At 36.1% G+C, this 27,886-nt stretch overlaps 2 protein-coding genes across 2 annotated transcripts in view; one reads left to right on the top strand and one right to left on the bottom strand.

Annotated features, from left to right (window-relative positions):
• On the bottom strand, nt 1–27,829 carry LOC106871511 (uncharacterized). Its single transcript, XM_014918011.3, has 5 exons — nt 26,814–27,829; nt 18,801–18,880; nt 10,558–10,621; nt 6,955–7,086; nt 1–288 (listed from the first exon to the last, which is right to left on the bottom strand). The coding sequence occupies exons 1-5, from the start codon at nt 26,938–26,940 to the stop codon at nt 191–193; spliced, it is 501 nt and encodes a 166-aa protein (XP_014773497.1). The 5' UTR covers nt 26,941–27,829; the 3' UTR covers nt 1–190.
• LOC106881933 (outer dynein arm-docking complex subunit 3) overlaps nt 24,758–27,886 on the top strand; it is a 58,879-nt gene continuing 55,750 nt past the window's right edge. Inside the window, exon 1 of the mRNA XM_089357046.1 lies at nt 24,758–24,855. The gene's annotated coding sequence lies outside the window, so the exon portion shown is untranslated. The remainder of the gene's footprint in view (nt 24,856–27,886) is intronic.

Consider the following 27,886-nt stretch of genomic DNA (forward strand, 5'->3'; position numbering starts at 1 on the left):
TTTTCTTATAATTTTGTTTAATACTTAAAAGTCATATTATAAGGTTCATTTTAAAATAATTCTGCATAGAACATTCCGGATTACAGATACACAATATAATAATCAAGATGAACAAATAACATGACTGAAATTACAGCAACTCTATTCTGATGTCCCTGAGTTCCTTATTCTCTTGAGTTCTTTATTCCTCTTAGTGTTCAAATGTTGTTAAGAATTCTTGGTAGGCAGTTTCTGACATCAACTCATTTGATTCACTTTTGTCACTCACCTCAATCTTCATCAACCACCCTGAAATCATAAAAGGAGTAAGAACATTAAAAACAAATTTAGTATTTTCCCTACACTATCTTCATAATATATCACATCATATGACTAAATCACAAAATGCACTGCTATTTTATGTTATGCTGAAGTTAACCTTGCTTCTAATCAATCCAAGGTCAATAAATTGAAGTACAAGTCAAGAATCAGGGAAATATAATTGTCCCTTCCCCACAAACTTCTGGCTTTGTGTCTTATGTAAGGAAATATTTCACCACTTTAGAGGTAATGAAATAGAAGAGGGCTGACTTTGCATTTCATCTTTTTCTTATGCATATAAATGAAGTCTTGGTAATCTTTTAATTTTTTTCTTTCTACATTTTTGTTCCCCAGCTAGTTCAGTCAACACATAACTAAGGATACCCATCAGTATATGATTAAAAATTATGTGGAGGATTCCTGCAGAATTTAAAGTGAGAACAATGAAAGATATTTAGAACACCAGTAGATTTTTGTTTAACCTCAAGTAGCCTTGATCAGGCAAACTTCTGATCAGCTGTAACAATCTCATCTTTATCCTATGTGCAAGGAACCAAAGATCATATCAAATATATCCTTTTCCAAGACAATGAGATGTAATTTGAGAGAGATTTGACTGCTATTTTAAAGGGTCAAACAACCATGTGGAGACTTCTTCATTGAATCAGGAGTGTGTGCGCGCGCACAGTGGTGCTGGTGAGGAGGAAAGAGTTGAAGAAACCAATTTGAATAAGATCTTAAGTAGGTAACCTAGTTGAGTGTTGAAGGTTATCTCTTTCAGAATATGAAGTGGATGAAAGATAACAAGAGAGAAAAATCAGACGGAATGTAGGAGAGGATTTGAGCAAGGTAACAAAAGCAGTTGTATACTAACTAATGCTGCCTTCACGAGTAAACTCTCTCTCTCTCTCCACAAACACACAACAACTATATTCAGTTATGCCGACAGGGACACTGAGGTCTCCTTTGTCAAAGATGTAGTGTCATATAGTTGACAGATACAAATCCTTTCAACAACTAATGCCATTGAGAAAATGTATGAATTCTGTAACATCCCGTGCGTCTCTCCTTTATAAATTTTGTAAGGAAAATGCAAGCAGTATAATCAAATGAATTGTTGAAATATTGATAGTATTTATTTTATCAAACAACTGAAGAACAAACTAACAAGGAAGTCTCATCATGGTTAACCCTTTCATTACCAGCCCGGCTGAAACCAGTTCTGGCTCTGAGTGCAAATGTCTTGTTTTCATAAGTTCTGAATTAAAATCTTCTACCAAACCTTAATCACAATTTATGTTCCTAACACTAGCTGAATGATAACTAAGTTATTTTACTAAATTCTTTGTTATATTTAAAGTAATTGAAAGAAACACAGAGCATCTCATAATAAATACAGTAATGAAAGGGTTAATCAATATGCTTCAAATAGCAACCAAATTTCCTTCAAGCCAAATCTTACCATCACAAAAAAAGGAAATAGAATCTTAGATGCATTGCCTGAAATTAAGAAGGGATAGCCATGACTGGAACATTTTGATTGTATGTCTGCTCAATCAGAACTGATCTGAGATTGAACAACATGAGAAGACTGAAACTCAAAATTTATCCAAAAGTAGGATTGCAGATTTTCTACATATCTCCCATCTTTTACTGTGGCCATGCTGGGGCACTGCCTTGAAAGGTTTTAGTTGAACAAATCGAATCCAAGACTTATTTTTTAAACCTAGTACTTATATGAAACAAACTGTAAACAACATGAAATACAACAAATGAGTTGAATACACAATCAATGAGAGAAACAAATGGAAAACAGGACAATTAACATAAAGAACAACCCTTCATCAGCTGTCAGCTGCCTATCTACTCCTCATTTCAAGCACTGAATGACAATATGAGTCTTCGAAGGCAGTTGCTCCCACAAAAGCCAAAATAAAATTTGGGATTTGTGGAGGGTCAAAGTCAGTAACAAAAACAGGACAGTAGAGACATACAAGGAAACCCAACGAAAACAAACATGGAGGGTCGTTAGACCAGAACGAGAGGAAAATAGTGAATGTCGGGAGAAATACTTTCTTTGACAAGAGAAAAGATAGAAGAGAGAGAAAGATAGATAGGATACGTTCAATCTCTAGGACAGCCCTGAAAGAAAAGAAAGATGATCATGTGAGGAAAAGAAAGATAGAAAACAGTGAAGGGGAAAAAAAAAAGGATGAGAGAGAAAATGATAGCGGAGAGAACAGTATAAGGTAGAGTCGCATCAAAAAGATTAAGACAAACTTACTTGGAAATGGATGCATGGTATTCAATCAAATAATAATATAAATAATATATATGCATATATATATATATATATATATATATATACGTAGGTAAATTGAAATTTAGAGGTAATACTTGACAATTGTAAGCACCTGTGTATTCCAGCTAGTGGTTGCGGTGAAAGAATAAATTGTAAATCCAAAACAAAAAAATAACAACAAAACTACAAAGGATTCCGCGGTACCCGTGTTTCAAGCTCTACATGTGTATAATATAATATAATATAACATAATATAATATGTGTATAATCTACAATGTAAAGCTATCCTCAGCCGCAAAATTCTCTCTCTCCCAGGAAATTATACCATCTCGACGTTGAAGTAGGAAGAAATGTGTGATGTAAGAGGTGAAGATCCTTTCGGTATTCTGTATAGTACTATATCTGGTATAATTCTCCACCCGGACATAATCTCTCCGGTCCTTCAAAAACCTTCCATACCTTGCGACGATTCAGTAATCGTGACAAGGTATGGAAGGTTTTCGGAGGACCGGAGAGATTATGTCCGGGTGGAGAATTATACCAGATATAGTACTATACAGAATACCGAAAGGATCTTCACCTCTTACATCACACATTTCTTCCTACTTCAACGTCGAGATGGTATAATTTCCTGGGAGAGAGAGAATTTTGCGGCTGAGGATAGCTTTACATTGTAGATTATACACATATTATATTATGTTATATTATATTATGTTATATTATATTATATTATACACATGTAGAGCTTGAAACACGTGTACTGTGGAATCCTTTGTAGTTTTGTTGTTATATTTTTGTTTTGGATTTACAATTTATATATATATACACACACACATATATATGACAAGCTCCTTTCAGTTTCAGTCAACCAGATCTATGCACAAGGCTGTAGTTGGTCTCAGGCTATAGTAGAAGATACTTGCCCAAGATGCCACACAGTGGGAATGAACCCAGAATCATGTGGTTGGGAAGCAAGCTTCTTACCACACAGCCATGCCTGCACCTATAAATATTCTTGCACAGCATCATACTGCAGAAACACATCGACAGTGTTGTACAAGTCAATAAATATAGTTCAGTGACTGATAAAAGGTTCTGTAGCTTACAGATCATCTTTGTCCTCCTCTTCCACTGCCATCACCATTGTCGTTTTTACATCCACTTTTCTCATAATGGAACCAGTTGGACAAGGCATATAAAGGCAGTATTCTATGGTCAAATAGTAACCCTGTCACTAATGTTTGTTTTTGAAGTCAAGTATTTTTTGCAAGCATGGATTTTTTCCTGTCTTATATAAATCAACTGAATTCAGAGGAATATCCCACCAGCAGAATTTTTACCTTTCTCCCAACAGTTATTGCTTTTGAGCCCCTCTTATTTTGGTATATCATAAAAACACATTCACAATACTCATATTTACAATATACTAACCAGTCAATAACTCATCATTTGATTCATCCTGTCTATTCCATCCATATAATCAAGGTGTGCCATTTTCATCTGGTTGCACACTAATATACAGTAGTACTCAGTACTTGCCACACAAATCTTCTAAACTCTAATCCTTCATTTTGTGGATTTGCCTGGTATATTATACTACTGAAAATGTATCAGCCCTTTATATCCCATCAATATCTTCAGTCAATAGTTGTCTCCCTGGTTTGTAATATATCTTATATTAGCCTTCAGTAAACTGAGGGGGTGGTCTCTAAGGTATCATAATTTTCTTACACATTTAATAGCGTATTGCTAGTGTCTCATATATACAAATACTGATATAATTTCAAAACCCTACTGGTTGCTAAAAGGGTCATCTATACTCCAGTGTTTGTAACCCTCACCACTTTCCCAATGTCCATAATATTTACAACTAAAATTGCCGTAATTTCCCCAAGATATGTAGGGGACCGCTATATATACATGCAGACACGGCTGTATGGTAAGAAGCTTGCTTTCCAACCACATAGTTCCAGGTTCAGTCCCACTGTATGACACTGATCAAATCCTTGTACTACAGCCTCGGAATGGATTTGGTGGATGGAAACTGAAAGAAGCCCGTTATATCTATATATATATATATATATATGTTTGTGTCTGTGTTTGCCCCCCCCCCCTCCATTTGTTCGACTAAAATCCCTTAAGGTGGTGCTCCAGCATGGCTGCAGCCAAATGACTGCAACAAGTGAAAGACTAAAAGAATACACACACATATACTCTCTTACTTGTTTCAGTCATTTGACTGTGGCCATGCTGGAGCACCGCCTTTAGTCGAGCAAATCGACCCCAGGACTTATTCTATCGATCTCTTTTGCTGAACCGGTAAGTTACGGGGACGTAAACACACCAGCATCGGTTGTCAAGTTGTCATCTACACACCCATATATATATATATATATATATATATATATATATATATATACACACACACACGACGGGTTTCTTTCAGTTTCTGTCTACCAAATCCACTCACAAGGCTTTGGTCAGCCCGAGGCTATAGTAGAAGATACTAGCCCAAGGTGCCATGCAGTGGGACTGAACCCGAAACCATGTAGTTGGTAAGCAAGCTACTTACCACCTTATGCAGAAAATGGCTGGAAGAAGACTATGATGTCAGTTAGCTTGCCCAGGATACTCAGTTCTTGCATCTTGTTTTATTCAATATATATCTATACACATATATATATATATATATATATATATATATATATATAAAGTGAAGTGTATTGCCACTTAAGTGTGGCTGACCCCTAGGGGTGGATGTTACTGTTGCTTTAGCCCCAGGAGGACATCTCCTCCAGCTGGCTTATCGACACACTACTGTGTCCTGTTTGTTTTGCCAAGGGAAGTTATCCCTCTCATCGTGATCGTAGCACGAACGGACCCGGGTTTCAGGGTTATTTCCCTTCGTCAGCGTCCGATAGCTACCGACCTTCGATGAGAGATATAAATTCTTGGCAACCTTACATACATACATATTTATACATACATATATATACATACATACATAAATACATATATATATATACATACATATAGATACATACATATACATACATACATATACATACATACATATACATACATATATATACATACATATATATACATACATATATATACATACATACATATATATACATACATATATATACATACATATATATACATACATATATATACATACATATATATATATATATATATATATATATATACTCTTTTACTCTTTTACTTGTTTCAGTCATTTGACTGCGGCCATGCTGGAGCACCGCCTTTAGTCGAATCAAATCGACCCCAGGACTTATTCTTTGTAAGCCTAGTACTTATTCTATCGGGTCACTTTTTGCCAAACCACTAAGTTACAGGGACGTGAACACACCAGGATCGGTTGTCAAGCGATGCTGGCGGGGGGGGGGGGGGTAGACAAACACAGACACATACATATATATACGACGGACTTCTTCCAGTTTCCGTCTACCAAATCCACTCACAAGGCTTTGGTCGGCCTGAGGTTATAGTAGAAGACACTTGCCCAAGGTGCCACGCAGTGGGACTGAACCCGGAACCATGTGGTTGGTAAGCAAGCTACTTACCACACAGCCACTCCTGCGCCTATATATATATATATATATATATATATATATATACACATATATATATATATAGTTTTCATTTATATACGGCATAACAGTTTGTTTCTACAGTTATTTGGAATAATTGAAGACATAAAAATGAAATTTGTAGCATACTTCATTTGAATTTTCTGAATTTTCTTCCAAATTCTGAATCACTATTTGTGAATGTAAAACTGGTATCCATCATAATGTTACAGATAGAGTAACCTTTACGACATAGGAAAAAGTATCCCCCAAATCAGAGAGTGCAACTATTACTCTGTTAAGCAACTGTTTATCAAATGAAGCCACCTGTTTTCACAAATGCAGTAATAAGATTTGCATTGAAATTCTCACTTAAATATGAATAGGTTATTTGGGACAGTTTGATGTTATAAGCCAACAAAATTTTCAAGCAGTTTGGTAATAAAAGGATTAAGCAGAACTTTGGCAAAATCCAGCACTATCAAAGAATTATTTTGACTGAGAATGAGACAATTGAAAACAGGAGTTAAAAATAAAAACATTTTGGGAGCTGAGAAAGAATTTTCACAAAGAAGTTAGTCCTTACAAATCATGTTTGTTCTTAAGTTTATTGTGAGAGAACAGATGGATTTTATATATGAGCAAAAGTTAGAAACAGTCAAAAGGTTTAAGAATAGAATGAGAAATGTTCTATATCAATAACTTGTTGAAAGGCTAAGGGAAAAAAAGTGTTTCATACTAAAAATTTGTTACCATTTTCAAAAGGAGATGCATTGATTTGACTTGGTTCATCAATCACAACTGAGTTGGTTTCTGTAACCATTCCAGACATGGGACTATAAAGTTCACTCACAGATTTCACACTTTCGATCTCACCACACTGCTCTATAAAAGAATAAAAAATAGAATGAAATTAACAAACGATCATATAATAAATAATCAGTAACATATGCTCGTAATGGAATACACTCAATGTCACAAAAGCATAGTTTGATAAGATTAATGATAGTACAGATAGAGCAGAAATAAGAATCAGATGTCTAAATCCCAGTTTTATCTTCATTATAATTAACTTCTGAAAACACAATGGTTATGATTGAAGAAAGCAATTCTTAATTGTCTAACTTCACACGTGCATGAGCATCTTTGTCAATCTATTGTTGGAAATGTTTGGCTACACAGAAGTACTAACTCAGTTCCTGCATCTTTAGTAAAGGTACCATTGAACAGCTGGAATCTGCTCTACATTGATTAAATAAAGAGAGTGAAGACAAGTGAAAAAAAATCTATCCTGAAAATACTTAGACAAGAACAACCATCACATATCTGATTCTTCTTATATATACACGTATATACACACACATACATACATGGTGTTTTACACTTTTTATTATAAGAGAGAATTTTTTCTCCACAGTAACTGCAGCGAATTTGCCTTTAGAAGTTGAACTATATCACAAACTAACCTAAAATTCACTTATGCTTAAACACTGCTTGGCACTGACACTACTGTATATATATATATATATATATATATATATATATATATATATATATATATATATATATATATATAAATTATAAATGCAAAAAATAACAACAAAAACACAAAGGATTCTGCGGTACACGTGTTTCAAGCTTTATAGCAGTGTATAATTGACAATACAAAGCTATCTTCAGCCGCAAAAGTATTTCTCTCCCAAGAAATTATATCACATCGGCGTTAAAGGAGGAAGAAAGGTGTGATATAAAAGGTGAAGTTCCTTTCGGTATTTTGCATTGTACTATACCTCGTAGAATTCTCCATCTACACATAATTTCCTTGGTACTCCAAAAACCATCCATACCTTGCCACGATTCAGTGTGTAGTGTTAAGTTGGTGGTTAAGAACAATATAATAAAATGACAAGAACGAAATAACAATATAAAATAAAATGGGAATATAAACAGGATTTTATATTCCCATTTTATTAATCCCACATCACCAGTTCTGCTTACCAAAAGTGGCCCACTTGGCACCGTGCATTCTTCGCAAGAATCGCGCAAAATAAATTCCGAACGATTCGTAAACAGGATTTTATATTCCCATTTTATTTTATATTGTTATTTCGTTCTTGTCATTTTATTATATTGTTCTTAACCACCAACTTAACACTACACACTGAATCATGGCAAGGTATGGACGGTTTTTGGAGTACCGAGGAAATTATGTGTAGATGGAGAATTCTACGAGGTATAGTACAATGCAAAATACCGAAAGGAACTTCACCTCTTATATCACACCTTTCTTCCTCCTTTAACGCCGATGTGATATAATTTCTTGGGAGAGAAATACTTTTGTAGCTGAAGATAGCTTTGTATTGTCAATTATACACTGATATAAAGCTTGAAACACGTGTACCGCAGAATCCTTTGTGTTTTTGTTGTTATTTTTTGCATTTACAATTTATTCTTTCACCTCAACCACGAGCTGGCATACACAGGTGCTTACAATTGTCAAGTATTGCCTCTAACTTTTACCTTACCTATATATATATGTATGTATGTATGAAGCAATGTGGCAGAAGTATTCAATTACAGAAATGAAATTGTTATCACATCTACAGGCATTAATTACTGTGTGGTAGAAGATTCACTTCAGATCTACAGTTTGGAGTCTGCTTTCATGGTGTGGATGCTGTTAGCTGCTGTCCTCAACCATAGTAATGGGTTGACCAATATCTTGTGGTAAACATAAATGGAAACTGGAAGAAGTCCATTGTATGTGTGTGTATATGCATTCATGACCGAGTGCATGTTACCCTTGTTTTGTCATAAAAACCCATAAAAATGGCAATATTTGTTTGCAATCTTCCATGTGGAAACATAGGCCTAAAATAGTAAAAAGCACTATTTGAACATGGTCGATACCAGTGCCACTTGACTGGCCCCTGTGCTGGTGGCACATAAAAAGCACCCACTACACTCTCGGAGTGGTTGGTGTTAGGAAGGGCATCCAGCTGTAGAAACCTTGCCAGATTAGATCGGAGCCTGGTGCAGCCTCCTGGCTTGCCAGTCCTCAGTCAAACCATCCAACCTATGCCAGCATGGAAAGCGATGATGATGATGATGATGATGATGAATGTGTCTCTAGGCTTTATAGAGGGACACCACCTGATCTGGACAGAGATTTTTCTTGATTCTGAGAGATCATCTGAAATTGTGATGTCTAGCAATTGAGGCAACATTACTAAAGACTAGAGAGCTTGAAATATAAAGCTGTTTATTTCATATGAACACTGATCAAATCCTTGTGCTATAGCCTGAGACTAGATTGATACATCTCATTTCAAAGAAAGTTGTAAGGTATCTGCCCATGAAGTCTACAAGTCTACTTATTATTGGCATGAATTATTCAAATTACAAGTGGATGACATGTGCAGAAGGATTAAGTTAAGATTGAAGTGTAATATCATTTATACAGAAGTATGTATTATTAGACGTGACAACAAGTAGATTATTAATATACAGAAGAATGCCAGATATTAACAAACTTTGGTGTACATCAACATTTGTAGAAGGAGGTCGGTAAGACCCTTGTCATAAACAATGTTACATTTTGTAAGCTACCACTTATGCAAACATATGCAGACACATGCACTAATTCAAGCAGTACCCATATCAATTTACCTATTCACTGCAGATATATAACTTCCATCCTCATTTTACCAACTGACTTGTAAATTTAGCAATTTACAAGTTTATTTATTGCATTTTTGTAAATTATCTGTGTTTCAGTGAAAATAGTATTTTTTGGTATGAATTGTAATTGTATGCAGAATACTGCTTTTTAAATTTCAACTTCTAGCTTATGAAACAGTATGCAGAATCAAGACATAAAAAGGAAACTGAATTGTAGATCTGTATAATATATACTAGCATGAAGATATAGACATAAATAATAATGATAAAGCATATTCAATTCCAGTTTGCTATGCCTCTACTAGTGTCACAGATAGGATACAGTGGAAGAGTCTGTCTTCCATTACCAATTCTTTGTAAGTATGAATTTTAACTTCTTGCACACTGTAGGTGCATCACGTCACTGTATGAGTTTTCTCCCCTGCAGCAACAGGGCAGTGGTAGGGGAAACAATTCTGGAGAAACTGTAGTGTGCTTAAAGGTTAAGACTTTTGTGGTGAAGTAAATGTGATTTTTAACCTTCATATAGCTCTCAATGGTACAAGTATTATAAATACTTCATACAAGTGATATGAAGCAGGTATAATCAGATTGTTGTGGACTTACCAAAATCTAAACATTCTCCTCTACATTTGATAAGATTATAGCAGAAATAAAAATGCATAACAAACTTACGTCCTATCTTTAACTCTGTACCAATGTCGGGTAACGATACAAAAACTATTTCACCAATAGCATCCTGTTAGAAAGACAAAGAAAAGATGTAAGTTCAAAAAATACAAAACAGGCAATACCCAAGTGGATAAGCTTTTGGCTTGGAAACTCAAAGTTCTGGATTTCTTTTGCTGAAATGTTTCATTATTTCTCAAAGCAGGATATTTGAATCTTTGGGTGATTGTTTACTTTGCAGTTCCAGTTCATTGAAACACATATCATTAACAATGTGTAAAATAACTGATGTAATTTTCCCAATTATACATTTCAGTGGATTTGAATCCAAGTCTTTGAGCTGCTAGATCAATACTATATCCATTTGGTATCTTTAGTAACTATATATAAAGTAAATAAGATACAGACTGGTCAATTTTTATATCTTTCAATTACCTGCTTTCTATCCTCAATTTAATAAATAAATACATAAAGAAGCAAAGAGAGCAGCCCCAAAGAGCTGCTGTTTTAAAGCAGAAGAACTTGGTAAGGTGCTAGAAGGATACAGTTATTTTTAAAAAGTTAAGTGTGACAAGCAAGACTGACAGATAATCATTGAAAAAGACTGTGATGAAAGGTTAATAATATATCAGTGATCATCATCATCTTTTAACATCTCTTTTCCAGTCTGGCATGGGTTAGACTAGCAGTTCTCAACCATTTTTTTTTAACTATGTACCCCTCTGATTCCTATTTTATCCTGGTGGATCCCCATAGCCATTTCATCATCATCATCATCATCGTTTAACGTCCGCTTTCCATGCTAGCATGGGTTGAACGATTTGACTGAGGACTGGTGAAACCGGATGGCAACACCAGGCTCCAGTCTAATTTGGCAGAGTTTCTACAGCTGGATGCCCTTCCTAACGCCAACCACTCAGAGTGTAGTGGGTGCTTTTACGTGTCACCCGCACGAAAACGGCCACGCTCGAAATGGTGTCTTTTATGTGCCACCCGCACAAGCCAGTCCAGGGGCACTGGCAACGATCTCGCTCGAAAATCCTACGGGAGCCAGTCAGGCGGTACTGGCAACGGCCACGCTCAAAATGGTGCATCTCATGTGCCACCCGCACAAGAACCAGTCCAGGGGCACTGGCAACGATCTTACTTGGCTTGCCGGGTCTTCTCACGCACAGCACATTTCCAAAGGTCTCGGTCAGTAGTCATCGCCTCGGTGAGGCCCAATGTACGAAGGTCTTGCCTCACCACCTCAGCCCAGGTCTTCCTGAGCCTACCTCTTCCATGGGTTCCCTCAACTGTTAGGGTGTGGCACTTTTTCACGCAGCTATCCTCATCCATTCTCACCACATGTTCATACCAGCGCAATCGTCTCTCTTGCACACCACAACTGATGCTTCTAATGTTCAGCTTTTCTCTCAAGATACTTACACTCTGACGGGTATTCACATTGACATTACACATCCAACGGAGCTAGATTTATAGAAACTTCTTCAAAAATTCCTATTTTGTTTTCCACACATAAACTTGTGGAGGTTGAACCATGTAAAATATTAGAGAAAGAAACCTAACTGTTTCTTGCAATACATACATCATCGTTTAACGTCTGCTTTCCATGCTAGCATGGGTTGGACGATTTGACTGAGGACTGGTGAACCAGATCGCAACACTAGGCTCCAATCTGATTTGGCAGAGTTTCTACAGCTGGATGCCCCTTCCTAACGTCAACCACTCATAGAGTGTAGTGGGTGCTTTTACGTGCCACCGGCACGAAGGCCAGTCAGGTGGTAATGGCAATGGCCACGCTCAAAATGGTGTATTTTACGTGCCACCTGCACAGGAGCCAGTTCAGCGGCACTGGCAACGATCTCGCTCGAAAGTCCTTACACATGCCACGACACAAGTGCCAGAAAGGCGACACTGGGCACAGGTACCATCACGATTTCGCTTTCGCTTGCCCCAACAGGTCTTCGCAAGTCGAGTTTCGTGTCCAAAGGGCCCTTAAAATACTACTGTGAATCCCCAATTTACTATTTTGTTGTGTGAACCCCCAAAACTCTTATATGGACCCTAGCTGAGAACCACTAGATCAAATGGTTTGACTGGAGCTAGTAAGCTGGAGAACTGCACCAGGCTGCAGTTTGTTTTGGTTTGGTTTCCACGGCTGGATGTCCTTCTTAATGCCAACTACTCCATAGTGTACTGGGTGTCTTTAATGTGTCACTGGCACAGGTGCCTTTTTGTGTGTCACTGGTACAGGTACTTTAGCCTGTCACCAGCATAGGTGCCTTTAGCATGGATGAGATGCAACCTGATTAAGTGAGCCTAGGCTATAATAGAATATCATTAACATCAGGTCATTAATATTATATATTATTACAAAAATGATGCATTCTTCATAACTCACCTTTTCATACACAAAATATCCATTGTTCAGAGAATGGTTTACTGTTACTATTAAACTTGGAGTGGGGGCTAAATGTGGCTGATCACATTAGTGTACCATATAGGTTTTTTTTAAACCCTAAATTGAACGAAATTCAATGAGTGTCTTCTATCTTTTACCTGTTTCAGTCATTTAACTGCGGCCATGTTGGGGCACCACCTTGAAGGGTTTTTTAGTCAAACGAATTGACTCCAGGACTTATAAACACACTAACACTGGTTGTCAGATGGTGGCGGGGGATAAACACAGACACACATATATATGATGGGTTTCCATCAGTTTCCATCTACCAAATCCACTGCAAAGCCTTGATCAGCCTGAGGCTATAGTAGAAGACACTTGCTCATGGTGCCACACAGTGGTACTGAACCTGGAATCATGTGGTTGGGAAGTAAGCTTCTTACCACACAGCCACACCTATAGCTTGTATAGAATTTTTTGTTTCTTTGTATTGTTACAACAACACAAACCATAATTGAGGCAACGCAAAGAATAATCTGATCTTCCACTGTTTCTACTTATAGCATGCTACTTTGGAGTGTTGTGATCTTAATCCCAAGTCAGTCTTGATCGAGCAGACTTATGATCAAGGTGTGATCTTGCCTTTTATTCAGACCTAACTCAACATTATCCAGGGTGTTTGTTTATTCTATGATGGCAGAGCACGAGGTAAGAGAGTTTTCTATCAGACATAGCAACTATATAGATCCCCTCACTGGTTCATGAAAAGTTTCAAGCTTGCAGTGTCAATGAACACTTTCCCTAGGCTACTTGCATTGTATACTGCACTAATGCATGTAAAGCACTTCAAAGTATTAATCTTCTACAAGTATATAAACAACCTTACTATATCTCTTTCCCACTTCTTAAATACTAAATCTAAAATTTTTAATCATTTAGTCTGGAGAAAGGGTAGTGCCCCTAACCCTTTTCAGGGCCTCTGGAGATTGGTGGGAGAAAGGAATGTTATCCTCAAACCAGAGGCCAACCCCGAATGCTTGTAACATGAGTGGGCTTAACCCTTTGCCAGTCCAAAGCCTTTTCAAAAGTTTGCCCTAAACATCCATGCTCGTTTTCAGACTTTTAGTTAGCCCTTGTTTCATACATTATGAGTAATATAAAGCTTTCCTTTTATAAGTACCAAGTTACTTTGGTGACCAAAAAAAAAAAACAATTGGAAATGTGTATCATATATGATGCATGGATGTCAGGGAAATATGTCTTGTGCAAAGGGTTAAAGCACCCAAGAGACAAGTGTTGGTGTTAAACCAGGAGACAGATTACATCAACCACCCAAACAGACCATGGTGCAATTTGAACAAAGAATGCAAATGCAAAGATCCAAAACAAGTAGTATAAAACATCCTGTCCAGCGTTTTAATGAATCCCCCTGTCAATCATTCTAGATTGGCACTTTATCAACATGCAGGAGAATAGAGCTAACATGACCATGGCAGGAATTGAGCTCAGAATGCAAGAAACTATTATATATATATATATATATATATATATATATAGCCAGGCATTTAAGAAGGTAGTGAATTAGCAGAAGTGTGGCTCACATCCTATATACTAAAATCTCATTTTTTTAAACACTAAATTTATTACTACTATCATCATCATCATCATCATCATCATCGTTTAACGTCTGCTTTCCATGTTATGTTAATTTGCTATCTATAAAGCATTACCTTTGTATAAATTTAGTTTTGGTGACTGAATACCACAGAATATTATTGTGTGTATTAAATATCAACCAATGAAAACTATTCAGCCAATTGAAGTACAATGCCATAAAGGTAAATACTGCTTCATCATTGTTATTCATGTTGCCAGACATTTAAAAACCTTGATAAAGGATGATACAAACATATATACAAATATACATATGTATGATTACATATACATGCACATACATAAGTGTGTGTGTGTACATAATATACTTTTATATAATCTTGGAATGTCAGAAACTCCACGCTTCACAGTAATACTACGTTGTTCTAACACAATGAGGTAACAGAATCAGTAGCATGCTAGGCAAAATGCTTAGTGGCATTTCATTTAACATTCCGAGTTCAAATTCCACCAAGGTTGATATTGCCTTTCATCCTTTTGGGGTTGATAAAATAAGTTCAAGTTGAGTGCTGGGGTCTATTTGACTATCCCCCGTCCCCAAAATTGCTGGCATTGTACCAAAATTACTTTATTCTTTCTGCTATTCTTTTCACTGTTTGTGTACACACACACACACACGAGGGGGTGCTGAAAAGTTCCTGGCTTTGGGTAAAAGAAAATACAGGGGAATCAGTTAATTATGTCTTTATTCAATATATTCCGTTCAGATTCACACACTTGTACAGCAGTCGTTTAGTTTTTCTAAGCCCTGTAAGAGAACTCGGAACATTGGGCCTCCAACCAAGCCTTTCATGGTTCCTATGGCTGGATGCCCTTCCAAACACTAATGCCTTTACAGAGTGTGCTGGTTGTTCTTATGTGGCACTGCACAGACACTTTTACATGGTACCACACAGGCACTTTTTCATATATATATATATATATATATATATATATATATATATACATTAGGTTGTCAAGTATGAAATTTTTAGTACGGTATCTGGTAAACTTTGACAGCTGCTCATTTTGCGCCATTATTATATTTTGACAACCTTTATTTTTCGTTAGAAGCTGACACATCTATTTCTTTATTGTAACTCATTTTGCGCTTTATAAAGTATTTATAAATGTTTTTTTGCTATTTTTGTTTAGAGATGGATAAGTCGGATATTCATACAGTTTTCAAATGAGTTCTTTCTTGGAAATACAATATCACACACAGCTCGGAGTATTAATGGAGTATTTCATTCTAATGTTATTACACAGCAGACAGTATCAAATTGGTTTGCAAAATTTCATTCTGGTAACTTTGACCTCTCAAATGAGCAACACAGTTGACCAGAAACAAAGGTGGATAATGAACTGAAAGCCGTCTAGTCAGATCCATCTCAAAGTGCCCATGAATTATCGTTGTTGTTTAGTATTAGCAAGCAAACAATATTGACTCACCTAGTTCAAATAGGTAAAGTGAAAAAGTTCCACATGAACTCAATGAAAATCAGAAACAACATTTGGAAGCCTGCATTATGCTACTTTCTTGTCACAAAAATGAATCATTTTTTAAATTAAATTGTAACATGTGATGAGAAATGGATCCAATACAACAACAATAAATGTTCAGCACAATGGCTGGACAAAGATGAGCCACCAAAACACAGTCCAAAAAGCAAAATTCATCAAAAGAAGCTAATGGTGTGTGTTTGGTGATCTGGCGCAGGTGTGATCCATTATGATTTCATTAAACCTGGCTCATCAATCACGGTTGAAGTATACTGCGGCCAACTGGACCAAATGATGCAAAAACTTACAAAAACACAGCCTAGATTAGTCAACAGATCTACTCCTATTTTATTGCAAGACAATGCCAGACCACACATTGCAAAAATGACACTGGTGAAACTATAGGAGTTGGAGTTGGAAGTTCTTCATCATCCACCATACTCACTTGATCTTGCCCCCACTGACTACCACTTCTAGAATTTGGATAAATTTTTAATTCCGACAATGCTGTAAAACAGGCCTTTCAAGATTTTATTGACTCTAGATTGCCAGGCTTTTACAGTTCTGGGCTGGACAAGCTACCGCTTAAATGACAAAAGTGTATTGACAATATGGGTGCATACTTTGATGAATAAAACTCTTCCTTGTATTTATAAAACATTAGCATTTATTTTTCTGTTCTACAAATTTCATACTTTAAGAAGCACACAAAAACAGTTAGATCAGGTCACTTGCTATGCAAGTACATCTCTGTAATATATATATATATACAAGAAGTCAAAAAGAGAAGGTCCCTGTCATTCGTCAACGAGGTAGTCAGCAAGAGGATGTCATAAAATCGGTCTTTCTGCCCATCAGGTAGCCCTGGTTGAGGGGCACAGGCCAAGATAATGGTTGCTAACCCACAATGTAGCACTAATCTAATCTTAAGTATTCTATCGCAGAATGACTACCTCGATTACCTTATCAACCCATTTCTCTGCAAGAAGTATACCCATGCCCCTGACCCCGTCAGTGTTCCCTGCCCAGAAAATCTAATACCTATGTTCTCTACCTGTGAGGAACCTAGCAGAATTTCCTCTTCACCTTACTTCTTGGACGCAGCACAAATCTACACGTCTCTGCTCAAGCATCTCAACAATCTCACCAGACCTATCTTTCAGTGTACCCACATTGAGTGTGCCAACACTGAGGGTGTGGGACGTGTGGGCCCGTGTGACCCTGGGATGGAGGACAGCAGCATCATGTACCTGAAAAGGAAGTTCACATTTAGCAGAATTCATAAACAAACAATAGCCTTCAACCTGCATACACTACACCATCATTTTTATGTGCTATATGATCATAACCTTACATAAGGAATAGACCCTAAGTAGGAGTGGGGATGGCATTCAGCCTTTAGAAGTGTTCATGGGAGACAGCCGAAGGATGTCAGGGGATAGGGAGTTCCGGAACTGGTGGTGAGGGTGGGAGGGTTTTTGCACCACAAAACAGCAATACTGGTGTTAGGAATAACATTAATAGTAGATAGAATGTAAAAATCTTAGAATATACGGTCAGCCAATCTGTGACAAAATTAGAGAAATGACTAATTGACGATGTGACAAAAATAAATAGATGAATGAATGAATGAGTGACGATAGGGTATTTGTGTGAACTTGAGTTTGTTTTTAAGACAGAAGACGAAAACTATGCGTACAGAACTAAGAGGGGATTATGATCTGCGCTGAAATAGAGGTGATAGATGTACTGAGTTGAAGAAAAAACAAGATTCCTTATCTGAGCAACATCTTCTGGCTGTATTCTTTTGGCGGAGTTATTGAAATGTGGTAGGAATATGGGAGAGCAAGTTCATATAGAGTGGGATGGTGGAGGAGGAGGTAAGTGATTGAAGAAGCGAGTGGTTATTGAAAGAAGGAGAGAGAAAGAGAGAGAGAGAGAGAGAGTGATTGAGAGTGGTTATCGAAAGAGAGAGAGACAATGCCGGTGTTATGATAGACACGAGGGGGAGAGAAATAATTCTTTTGGGGTCTTTGTGAAACATAATTTTAATGAAACAGCAAATTAATAGTAGATAGAATTAAAAAATCTTAGAATATTCGGTCAGCCAATCTGTGACAATGTATATATATGTATATATATATATATATATATATATATATCTCAAACCCATACTAGCACAGACAATAGACATTAAATGATGATGATGATATATATCTTTTATCTTTTGCTTGCTTTTGTCATTAGATTGTGGCCATGCTTGGGCACTGACATGAAAATTTGTAGTTGAACAAATCAACCTCAGTATTTACCTTTTTAAGAATCGTATTTATTCTATTGGCCTCTTTTGCTGAACCACTAATTTACAGGGTCATAAACAAACCAACACCGAAGTGGTGGTGGGTGACAAAAATACAGATGCAAATACACACACACACACACACACACACAACGGGCTTCTTTCAGTTTCTGTATATGAAATCCACTCACAAGGCTTTGGTTGGCCCAAGGCTATAGTAGAAGAGACTTGTCCAAGGTGTCACACAGTGGGACTGAACTGGAATCATGTGGTAAGGAAGCAAACTTCTTACCACATGCCAGCACAGCCATATATGGCATTAAAATGATTTTAATGCAAATATAAAACTCAGCTATAAAAATGTTTGGAATTATATGTAATGTTTCTTACCTGAGCATAATCAGAAATCCCGATTGTTCCAACACCATTACTAATGGAAATCCATTCATGGGACTTGTTATAAAATCTCTCTAAAGAAAAAAAAAAAGGAAAAAATAAACATGGAATACAGAATTTAAAAAAAGACTTGTGGAAATTGAGCACTTGTCTCTTTTGTTGTCAACCAAATGTAATTACTGATATTAATGTTGCTAGATCAAAATCTGTTGACAAAAAATGAATATATATATTCAATGCCAAGCATGAAGTAATTGTTATGTAGCGAAGAAAACAATGACTGATTTGTTCAGGCAGAAATATATTTTATAGGAAATCAGAAGGAAGATAGATCGAGATAAAGTGGGAGAGAGAGAGAGAGAGCGAGACAGAATGAGAAAAATGCAGGTGCAGAATCTTAAAATATTCTTAAGTATCATAACTGGAAAAGTACACAACAAGCAATAACAGAATGAAAAGTGCAGGCACAGAATTCTAAAATATTCCTAAGTATTGAATCTGGATAAGTACAGAACAAGCAGTAAAAGAATGAAAAATGTGAACACAGAGTGCTAGAATATTCTTATGCATTGAACCTGGAAAAGGACAGGACAAGGAGAAAAAGCTTAAAAAATAATCCTGCTTTAGTTAGAATTTAGAAAACTAAAATAGTAATAAATGCCCTTTTATATTTTTTATTTTTACATAAAAGTTTAAATTAAAATATTCAAGCTATTCATTTTCAATTTTAGTGAAAAGATTAATTGCCTGCAAGTTTCCACATTAAAAATTTGATATTACAAATTTATATATTTAAAAAATCACATAATAGCAATTTAAGCAAAATTGACAATGTATTAGAACTCCTAAGTTTTTTTAACCCTTTAGCATTCAGATTATTGTCAAATGTGATGCTTATATATTCACATTGTTTTGAATTAATCATGCATTATCTCACAGCTTCAAAATTTCAATGTTGTGATTGTTTATTTTTAGAATAACATTGTAGGGTAGGATTTCATCAGTTTTAACATAAAACAGATAGAATATCTGGGCTGGATATGGCTGGATTAAATGCTAAAGGTTTAAAAAAAAATGCTAGTCATTTCTACATTTTGCACACAATTTGTTCATTAGCTTTGGTTTTTTTAATTTTTATTTTCTCCTAAAATGTAAACAGAAAAATACTTTTGATATCTGATAATGTAGACTTTCCTTTTCTTTTTTTACGATCTTTTACTCTTTTGAATCACATATATTCTATATGAGGTTAATCTAATAACACAAGATCTATGATTTAAAATTATTAGATAATGAGTTTTGTTACGAAAATAAAATTATTGAGAAGACTGAGAGCATCAAAAATATCAGCCATGTATGCTAAAATGAGAATGAACTCAGAACTTTTGAAGCAATCTACATGACAATGTTGGTACTCTCGCAAAAACAGGGCTAATTCTACATGCATAGCAAAAATAAAATTCAGCACCTTTCCTGGGATAACCACCAAACGTTAGAATGGTATAGAAGTACCTCGAATTCAGAGCCCATTTCATTACACAGCTCTTTGAAGATGCAGTGCTTCACAGTACTATTTCACATGTAGTTCACAAATTCAACTACAAGTTTTAATACTTCTGCCAGTTTTGGAGGCAAGATTTTTGTTACCAATTCATGCTTGTGTAGAACACAATATGTAACAATGATGTGTGGTGCATCGGATTTCACCACCACTCCAAAACCAGAGTGTCATCTCAGCATGGCTGGAGTTCTGTCCGAACAAACTGCAGAAATCATATTCCATGAAAGCCCATTGTCTCTGAAGAAGCTATCCATGAGTTTCTTCACATCAGCTACCTTGGTTTTTGTTGTAAGAGGCTTACAAAATAAATAAAATCTTCCTTTATCATGTTGTCTTTCACATAGCGCATGAATACAAGAAGCTGGCTCAGATTCAAAACATTGGTGGTCTTGTCAAGTTGGAGGTTGAATTTTGCTGGGTTTGAAATCAGATCTGCAACTACTTGAACCAAGATGTCATCGCTCACATCATACATTCTGCTGCTGATAGTGTTATTTTAAAGAGGAATTTGGGATAACTTATCTTCAGCAGCTTTTCCCAGCATATTTGCCATCTTCAAAGCAGCTGGTTTTACGAGTGTTTTGCCAATGGTGTGTGGTCTGCCCTGCTTTGCGATCAGGTACGCAACTTCGTACAATGCTGTGAGGATCAGTTTGTTGATGAGTACAAAGCCAAGAACAGGCAGAGTAACATTTTCATTGAATCTGACTTGTTTCACCTTGAATTCAGCAAGTGTTGTGTTCTTGTATTTCCCATCTCCATGCAGCTTTAGGAAGTGTTCTTTTAGTTTTGCCGGTGCTAGACTAGAATTGCTCAACTTGGCATTGCAAATCATGCATTGAGGATGCTAAGTCCCATCACGTTCCGTTATAGATGTGATGTCATACTGTATGTATTCGTTCAACCACTTTCTGTTTTTTCAACATAGTATAAAGGGTTTAAAAGATTAAAAGAAAATCACAAATGATGTCCAATCACAACAGCCACAAGTGGACTACTGAGCGCACCAAGTTCCCTGCAGCACAGATATCAAAGCCAAGCGATGTGGCATGATCAGCTGCAGCCAATGACGTCACAAATAATACGAGTGGGCTGAAAGGATCGAGGGGACATACACACACAAGCCTGGGCCAATTTTTTGCTTTGTTCAAAACTTAAAAATTTTTTTTATTTATTTATAAATTAATATTCTAAAATTAAATTTTATACTGTTATTGTAATTTATCTTTTAATAAACTAGCTTATCATGGAAATTTATTTTGTGTAACAAATTTTTACTATGCAACTAAATCTCTGTAATCTAACATGGTGAAGTAAAGTTGTGTTGCCAAATTGTCGGCAGCCGACAAAAATAGTCCACCATTGCTAATGTGAACCAGGCTATACTGTGTGTATTTTGATCCCTGCTGAACCCGAAACTGACTCAATGAACCCCTAGGGTTTGATCGAACCCAAGTTAAGAACCACTGGCTTAGAAGATCAGCTATATACCCTTAGAAAAACAGAATAAAAAAGAAGGGGCTAAGCAAGCCATTACAGAGAATTGAACCCAACACCTCTGAAACTCCTGTTAAGCTCTCTGTACCATTAAGCTAAACTACCTATGACATCTAATACATTATAACAATAAATATCTTAAAATGAAAAGACTATTATGTATCTAATATTTTTTGACAAGGTTTGCACCATGTGGTTCATTTGAACACAACTGTTGTATAGTTTTCAATATTACTTAAGATATTTTGACTCAAAGTCAATGGACCATTTTTGTTAAAAAAAAACTGCATTGAATTTGGGTGAGAATGGAATTAGTAATGAATCCTAGAAATGCTCATGAGTAATTAAATGCTGACCCACTGCCATGGGTGAATGATATATATATATATATATATATATATAATCACTTGGAGCCTGGTGTTGCCATCCGGTTTCACCAGTCCTCAGTCAAATCGTCCAACCCATGCTAGCATGGAAAGCGGACGTTAAACGATGATGATGATGATGATGATGATCCATGCCAGCATGGCTTGTGCAGGGTCTCTAGAGGCAACATTTTATGAGATGCCCTTCCTCATGCCAAATCTTTTTGATGTTACTTCTTAAGACATGCAGAGGTTGTGTACCTATTCTAAAAACTAAGAAACAGAGAGAAGCACACACACTTCACTGACAAAGTCAGATTAAGACTAAAACATGTCCAGGGTTGTTTCCCAGTGAAAATATTTTCAGTTAGTGGATTAAATAATTTTTTTTCCCTCACTGTATATTTATTTCTAGTTAGATTTTTAGTGCTATATACATTTAAATGTATTAAAATTAACTCATTTCAGGAGGTAAAAAATCATTTATCTAGAGCCAAGCCACACATTCTCAATATTAATTACTACAGCAGCAGAGATTTAATCCTTTTAATACCAATCCAACATATTTAAAATTGCTTACATCATAATATTACTTCAGAATACTTTGCTAAATTATGTTCCAAACTCCAGTTTAATAATGAAAGAACCACAATAAATGGTAGTTCAAATCCATTAACATTGTCAATTATTTTCAAAATGAATTTTTTTTAAATGTCATACAAAATTGTACATTTCTTTAAAAATATGGTAAGGAAAGAAATGAGAGTAGGTCTCTGTTCAGCTCATCACAATTTTATAGCAGATGTTGGTTTAGTAGCTGTCATTGATTACTTTTAGTCAAACCTACTTCAACAGGCCCTCAGTTTATAAAGGGTAATCTTTTAACTCAGTGGTTGTGTTGATAAAGAAGTTTGCTTCACAACCAGACATTTCTGCACTTAAACCACACTACATGGCATATTGGGGCAAGTATTTTGTATCATAGCCTCAAGTCAACCAATTCATTGTGAAGAGAATTTGGTAGAAGAAAACTGCACAGAGGCTTGTCATGAAAGTATGTAGAGGCAGATTAAAAGCCAGAGGCCCTAAGCACTTATTGGATTTTGGTACCTCCATATATATATATATATATATATATATATAACTTAAAAAAATTTTTTTAAATGCACTCCATCAGTTACAACGAGGGTTCCAGCTGCTCTGATCTATTGATCTCTGTTCTGACCAACAGAACAGCCTGCTTGTGAAATTAAGTGGCTGAGCACTCCACAGATGTGTGTACCCTTAATGTAGTTCTCAGGGAGATTCAGCATGACACAGAATGCAACATGGCCGGCCAATACAGTAACTACTCATTTTTGCCAACTAAGTGAAGGCACGTGGCTTAGTGATTAGGGTATTTGGCTCGTGCTCATAAGGTCAAGAGTTCAATTTCCAGTGGCACGTCATGTCCTTGAACAAGACACTTTATTTCATGTTGCTCCAATCCACTCAGTAGGCAAAAAGAATGAATTCAAAATACAAACCATAAAATAAAATTTTATTTTTCTAAATGAAAGAAAACAGTAAGATGGAAAATAATGTTTATTTTTGTATACTTTCACTATTTAAATTTGAAAGTTTCCTCCTACTTTTTGTAATTGCAAAGTCTTTGATCAGATCAACATTAATCTTACATAACACATCTGCTTCTATACTTAGTAGAGATAAGGCATCCTGAATACTATTTTAGCAAATTTAAAGTGATTTCTTTTGTGCCATAAACCATTTCTGTGGTACCTCCTTTCTCTGGATCCCTTAAGCATAAGCTTATTCTATTTAATTAGGTTAATCTGGCACTGTAAGGGCTTTATTCTTTTACTAGTTTTAGTCATTTGACTGCAGCCATAATGGGGTAGTGTCTTAAAGGGTTTTAGTTGAAGAAATCGGCCACAGGAGTTATTCTTTGTAAGCCTGGTACTTAATCTATTGGTCTCTTTTGCCAAACAGCTAAGTTACGGGGATGTAAACACACCAACTTCAGTTGTCAAGCGATGTGTGTGTGTGGGGGGGGGGACAAAGACAAATAAATACATACACACACATATGTGATGGGCTTCTTTTCAGTTTCTGTCAAACAAATCCACTCACATGGCTTTGGTTGGCCTGTAAACACTTGCACAAGGTGCCACGCAGTGGGACTGAACCCAGAACCATGTAGTCGGGAACCAAGCTTCTTACTACACAGCCATGCCAGCACCTGTGTGTATGTGCATATTTTTCACTCAGGCGAGAAACATGAAAAACCATAGCTAATTGAATGAAGTCCCTCCTACAACCACAATATGTGGTCTCTAAATGAGGGTAACTTTCAAATATTTTCATGTTTGTTTACATCATTTTACTTATATAAGCAAATAAAGTCAGTTACTATTGAAAGTTATTAGATCTAGAGTGGAAATAGGCCAGTAGTTGAATATCTAAGAAATATTATTGCTGCTCTACTTTTCTCATTTACACATAAACGTAAAAACAACTGATAACAAAACATTAAAAAGAAAGAAACAAGGCGAACCAATAAAAAATAACTATTGCTTGACATGTAAAGCAGAACTGCAAACAAGGCAAATAAACTTTCGTTCATAGGGTGAGTTCTAATGTGAAAAATAATCTAAATATGAATATTTTATATGTAAATATTTTGTTATTCAAAAACTTGTTTTCATTTTTAATTCATTAACCCTTTCCAGACACCTTTTGAAAGGAAATAAAGTAAAACACAAAGTAAAGTTAATGTGGTTTAATGTTCAGTTTGAACTGTTCAAAACATCAACAGTAGAAGGGGAGAAAAAGGTACAGAGAATTAGTTCTGTAAAGGGTAGGATGGGTTGTCACTAGTTGGTGAAAGGGTGGAATAAAGACGCAATGAGTTGAAGGACAGAATCTAAGTAGGTTTGAGGTGGAGATAGCAAGTTAAAAATAGCAGAAGCTGAAGTCTCAGTTGAAAAGAGAGGCATCCTTGAAGGATTTTTTTCTTTTGTTTTGAGTTCAAATTTATGCAGAACTTTCTGAATAGTCGTCACAACATATAGTGAAATTGGATTTCTCCGTTTTGGTGATGATTTTTACAAATAATTTTGTATCACACATTTTAAACGTAAAACTAGATTGACTATCTCTATAGTATTACCTGTCTTGAAGCCTTTTCCCAGGCATAATTACACAAGTGTGCCCCCGACTTTGTTTCCTCATAATTTTCAGAAAAATGGACACTTTTTAATGAAAATTTTCTACAAATAAGCTTCAGATGATGTAGATTCCAATTTTATCGGAATTGTGAACATTTTTCCCGGAAGTGGGTAGAGGAGTTTAGGAAAATTCATGCGAGCGGCTTTGATTCTTCATATCTTTCAGAAAAATGGATATTTTTTAAATGAAATTTTCAACAAATATCTTTCAGCGTGTGTGGATTCGATATCAGAATTAATAAGGGAAAAAATTTAAAAAATGCTGGGCACGCATGCTGATATATTTGTCCTATCGCTTCACCGAAGACAGGGTACTGAGATGTTTGGCAAATAACTAATTTGTTTTCACTGACTGCACAGTCAGAACGTGAAAATAAGGAATGAGTGAGTCGGTAATCCTTCGGTATTGGTACATGATGTCATTCACCAACACAACTTTCCCTCATGACATAGATAAAGAGGGTGAATGACGTCGTGTCTCCATACCAACACTCTATAGACCAATACCGAAGGATCATCTATATATATATATATATATTTGTCTCAATTCAATTCGTTTAATATGCGACATGTAAATGGGAGTAATACAACAAGTGTGCCATGTATGTATTGATTTATAACTGGGGTACAATGACATATTTTATGAGATCGAACTGTAGATTATACAGATGACCTCGGAAGGATAAAAAGCAAATCCAAACTCGGAAAGGTTCGAGTCACAACGTAATGGGGCAATATTAAATCTCTCACTCTAACCAAACAAACCATTCCAGTAAATATGTGGAAGCAATTCAGAAGTATATTGAAAAATAAGGAAAGAACGTACTTCATTGTTTATACACTGCTACGTGCCTGGTTTGTGTATGTTCTACACAAGTTTGAAACACGTGGGACTTGTAACGTTAAAACTCGCTTTGTTGACAAACGGGGGGATGGGAGGGGGCTACGAAGAAAAGTTTCGTACATAGACTTCAGAATCATACAAGCTAGCTTTTGGCTTTATAAAGTAAATGAGCATAAAATGAATTTGTGTCCTTTCCCATTTTATTTTCTTTCTTTTGATATTCAAAAAATTAACAAAACAGCTCTAACTGGAATACGAATATTGTAGCCCGAACTGCAAAATAAACACACTATGAAGTTTACGACCATTCACATTATTAATATTTTATGACTTTTTAAACATTTATTTAATTAATACAATAACCGACTGATATATACGAAAGCGATAAGAGAGAGAGGGAGACAGAGAGACGTGAAGGTCAGTAAAGGATTTCACCAAACGAACCATACATGCAATCGCCACAAAAGACATTTAAAACCCAATATCTATAGCTTTTCACGGTTCAATGCTTACCAGAATACGATCGAGAAGATAGGCTGAAATGCCTGTATTTCTGTAATGATGTTAGTACTGGTGAGGATCGGCTCATTAACCTAGCAGCGCAAGAACAAGCATTCCGTCCAAGAGCAACAAGCGCCATGTTTCACTCTGCTGTGCTCCCGATCGTATCAGGACAGATACATCTAAGATTCCCAGCCCTATTTACTCTCTCTCTCTCTCTGTATATATATATGTGTGTGAGTGTGCCAACATGCGGCAGAGGGTATATAATAGATAATACTATAGTAACACTCACACAGCTATGTATATGGGTGTGTGCGTGAGTGTGTACGAGAAGAACATTGTTGGTAGTAAATCTCCCGTACCAACTTTCTTTCTTCGTTCACACAAATTTAGCAACATGAGATATTCATAGTTTTCCCCGCCTTTATACATACGTGATAACGCAAAAGAGAATATAAATGGGAGGAGTAATAAGTTTTGATTTATGAACTTCCCACCCCTGTAGTTTTTAGTTACGTCCCTTTACGTCGGAGTTAAAATCCCACCGGGCTCAGTATGTCTTTCTCCTTTCCAGATTATTAGTAATATATAAATCAATTAAATCTATTAAACTTTTTTTTATTCGAGGTAACAAGGGAAGCTCTACGTGGTCGTTCGACTTGCTGGAAATAACAGCCAAATTCCCTCAAATTATATCCTACTGTTAAAAAAAATAACTAAAAATAACTAGCCTAGATAGCCCTCATCAGACTGTTTAATTAGTGGGTTAAACAACAACTGGAGTTTGCATGGAACCTGTATATGGTCTCTTAATCTGATTAGAATAACCATCAGATTCTCTCGAAACCATCTTTAAAAACGGAAACACTGGACAATATAACCAAAAATACATTGCCTGAAAATGGCCATGGTTGGAAAACTTGGTTCACAGGTCTGCTTTTTAGAACTGAGCTTGGTCAAGGCGGCGAACTGGCAGAAACGTTAGCACGCCGGGCGAATTGCTTAGCGGTATTTCGTCTGTATTTACTTTCTGAATTCAAATTCCGCCGAGGTCGACTTTGCCTTTCATCCTTTCGAAATCG

Source organism: Octopus bimaculoides, chromosome 1 (assembly GCF_046866305.1).
Source record: "Octopus bimaculoides isolate indiv1 chromosome 1, ASM4686630v1, whole genome shotgun sequence".
Taxonomy (NCBI): domain Eukaryota; kingdom Metazoa; phylum Mollusca; class Cephalopoda; order Octopoda; family Octopodidae; genus Octopus; species Octopus bimaculoides.

What these genes read in the sequence shown, in the direction of transcription:
- LOC106871511 (XM_014918011.3), bottom strand. Translation starts at nt 26,940, where the DNA reads ATGGCGCTTGTTGCTCTTGGACGGAATGCTTGTTCTTGCGCTGCTAGG. An exon ending in GGATTTCTGATTATGCTCAG is followed by an intron (nt 10,622 to 18,800) that starts GTAAGAAACATT and finishes TCTTTCTAACAG; the next exon opens with GATGCTATTGGTGAAATAGT. An exon ending in TGCATCTCCTTTTGAAAATG is followed by an intron (nt 289 to 6,954) that starts GTAACAAATTTT and finishes TTATGATTTCAG; the next exon opens with GGTGGTTGATGAAGATTGAG.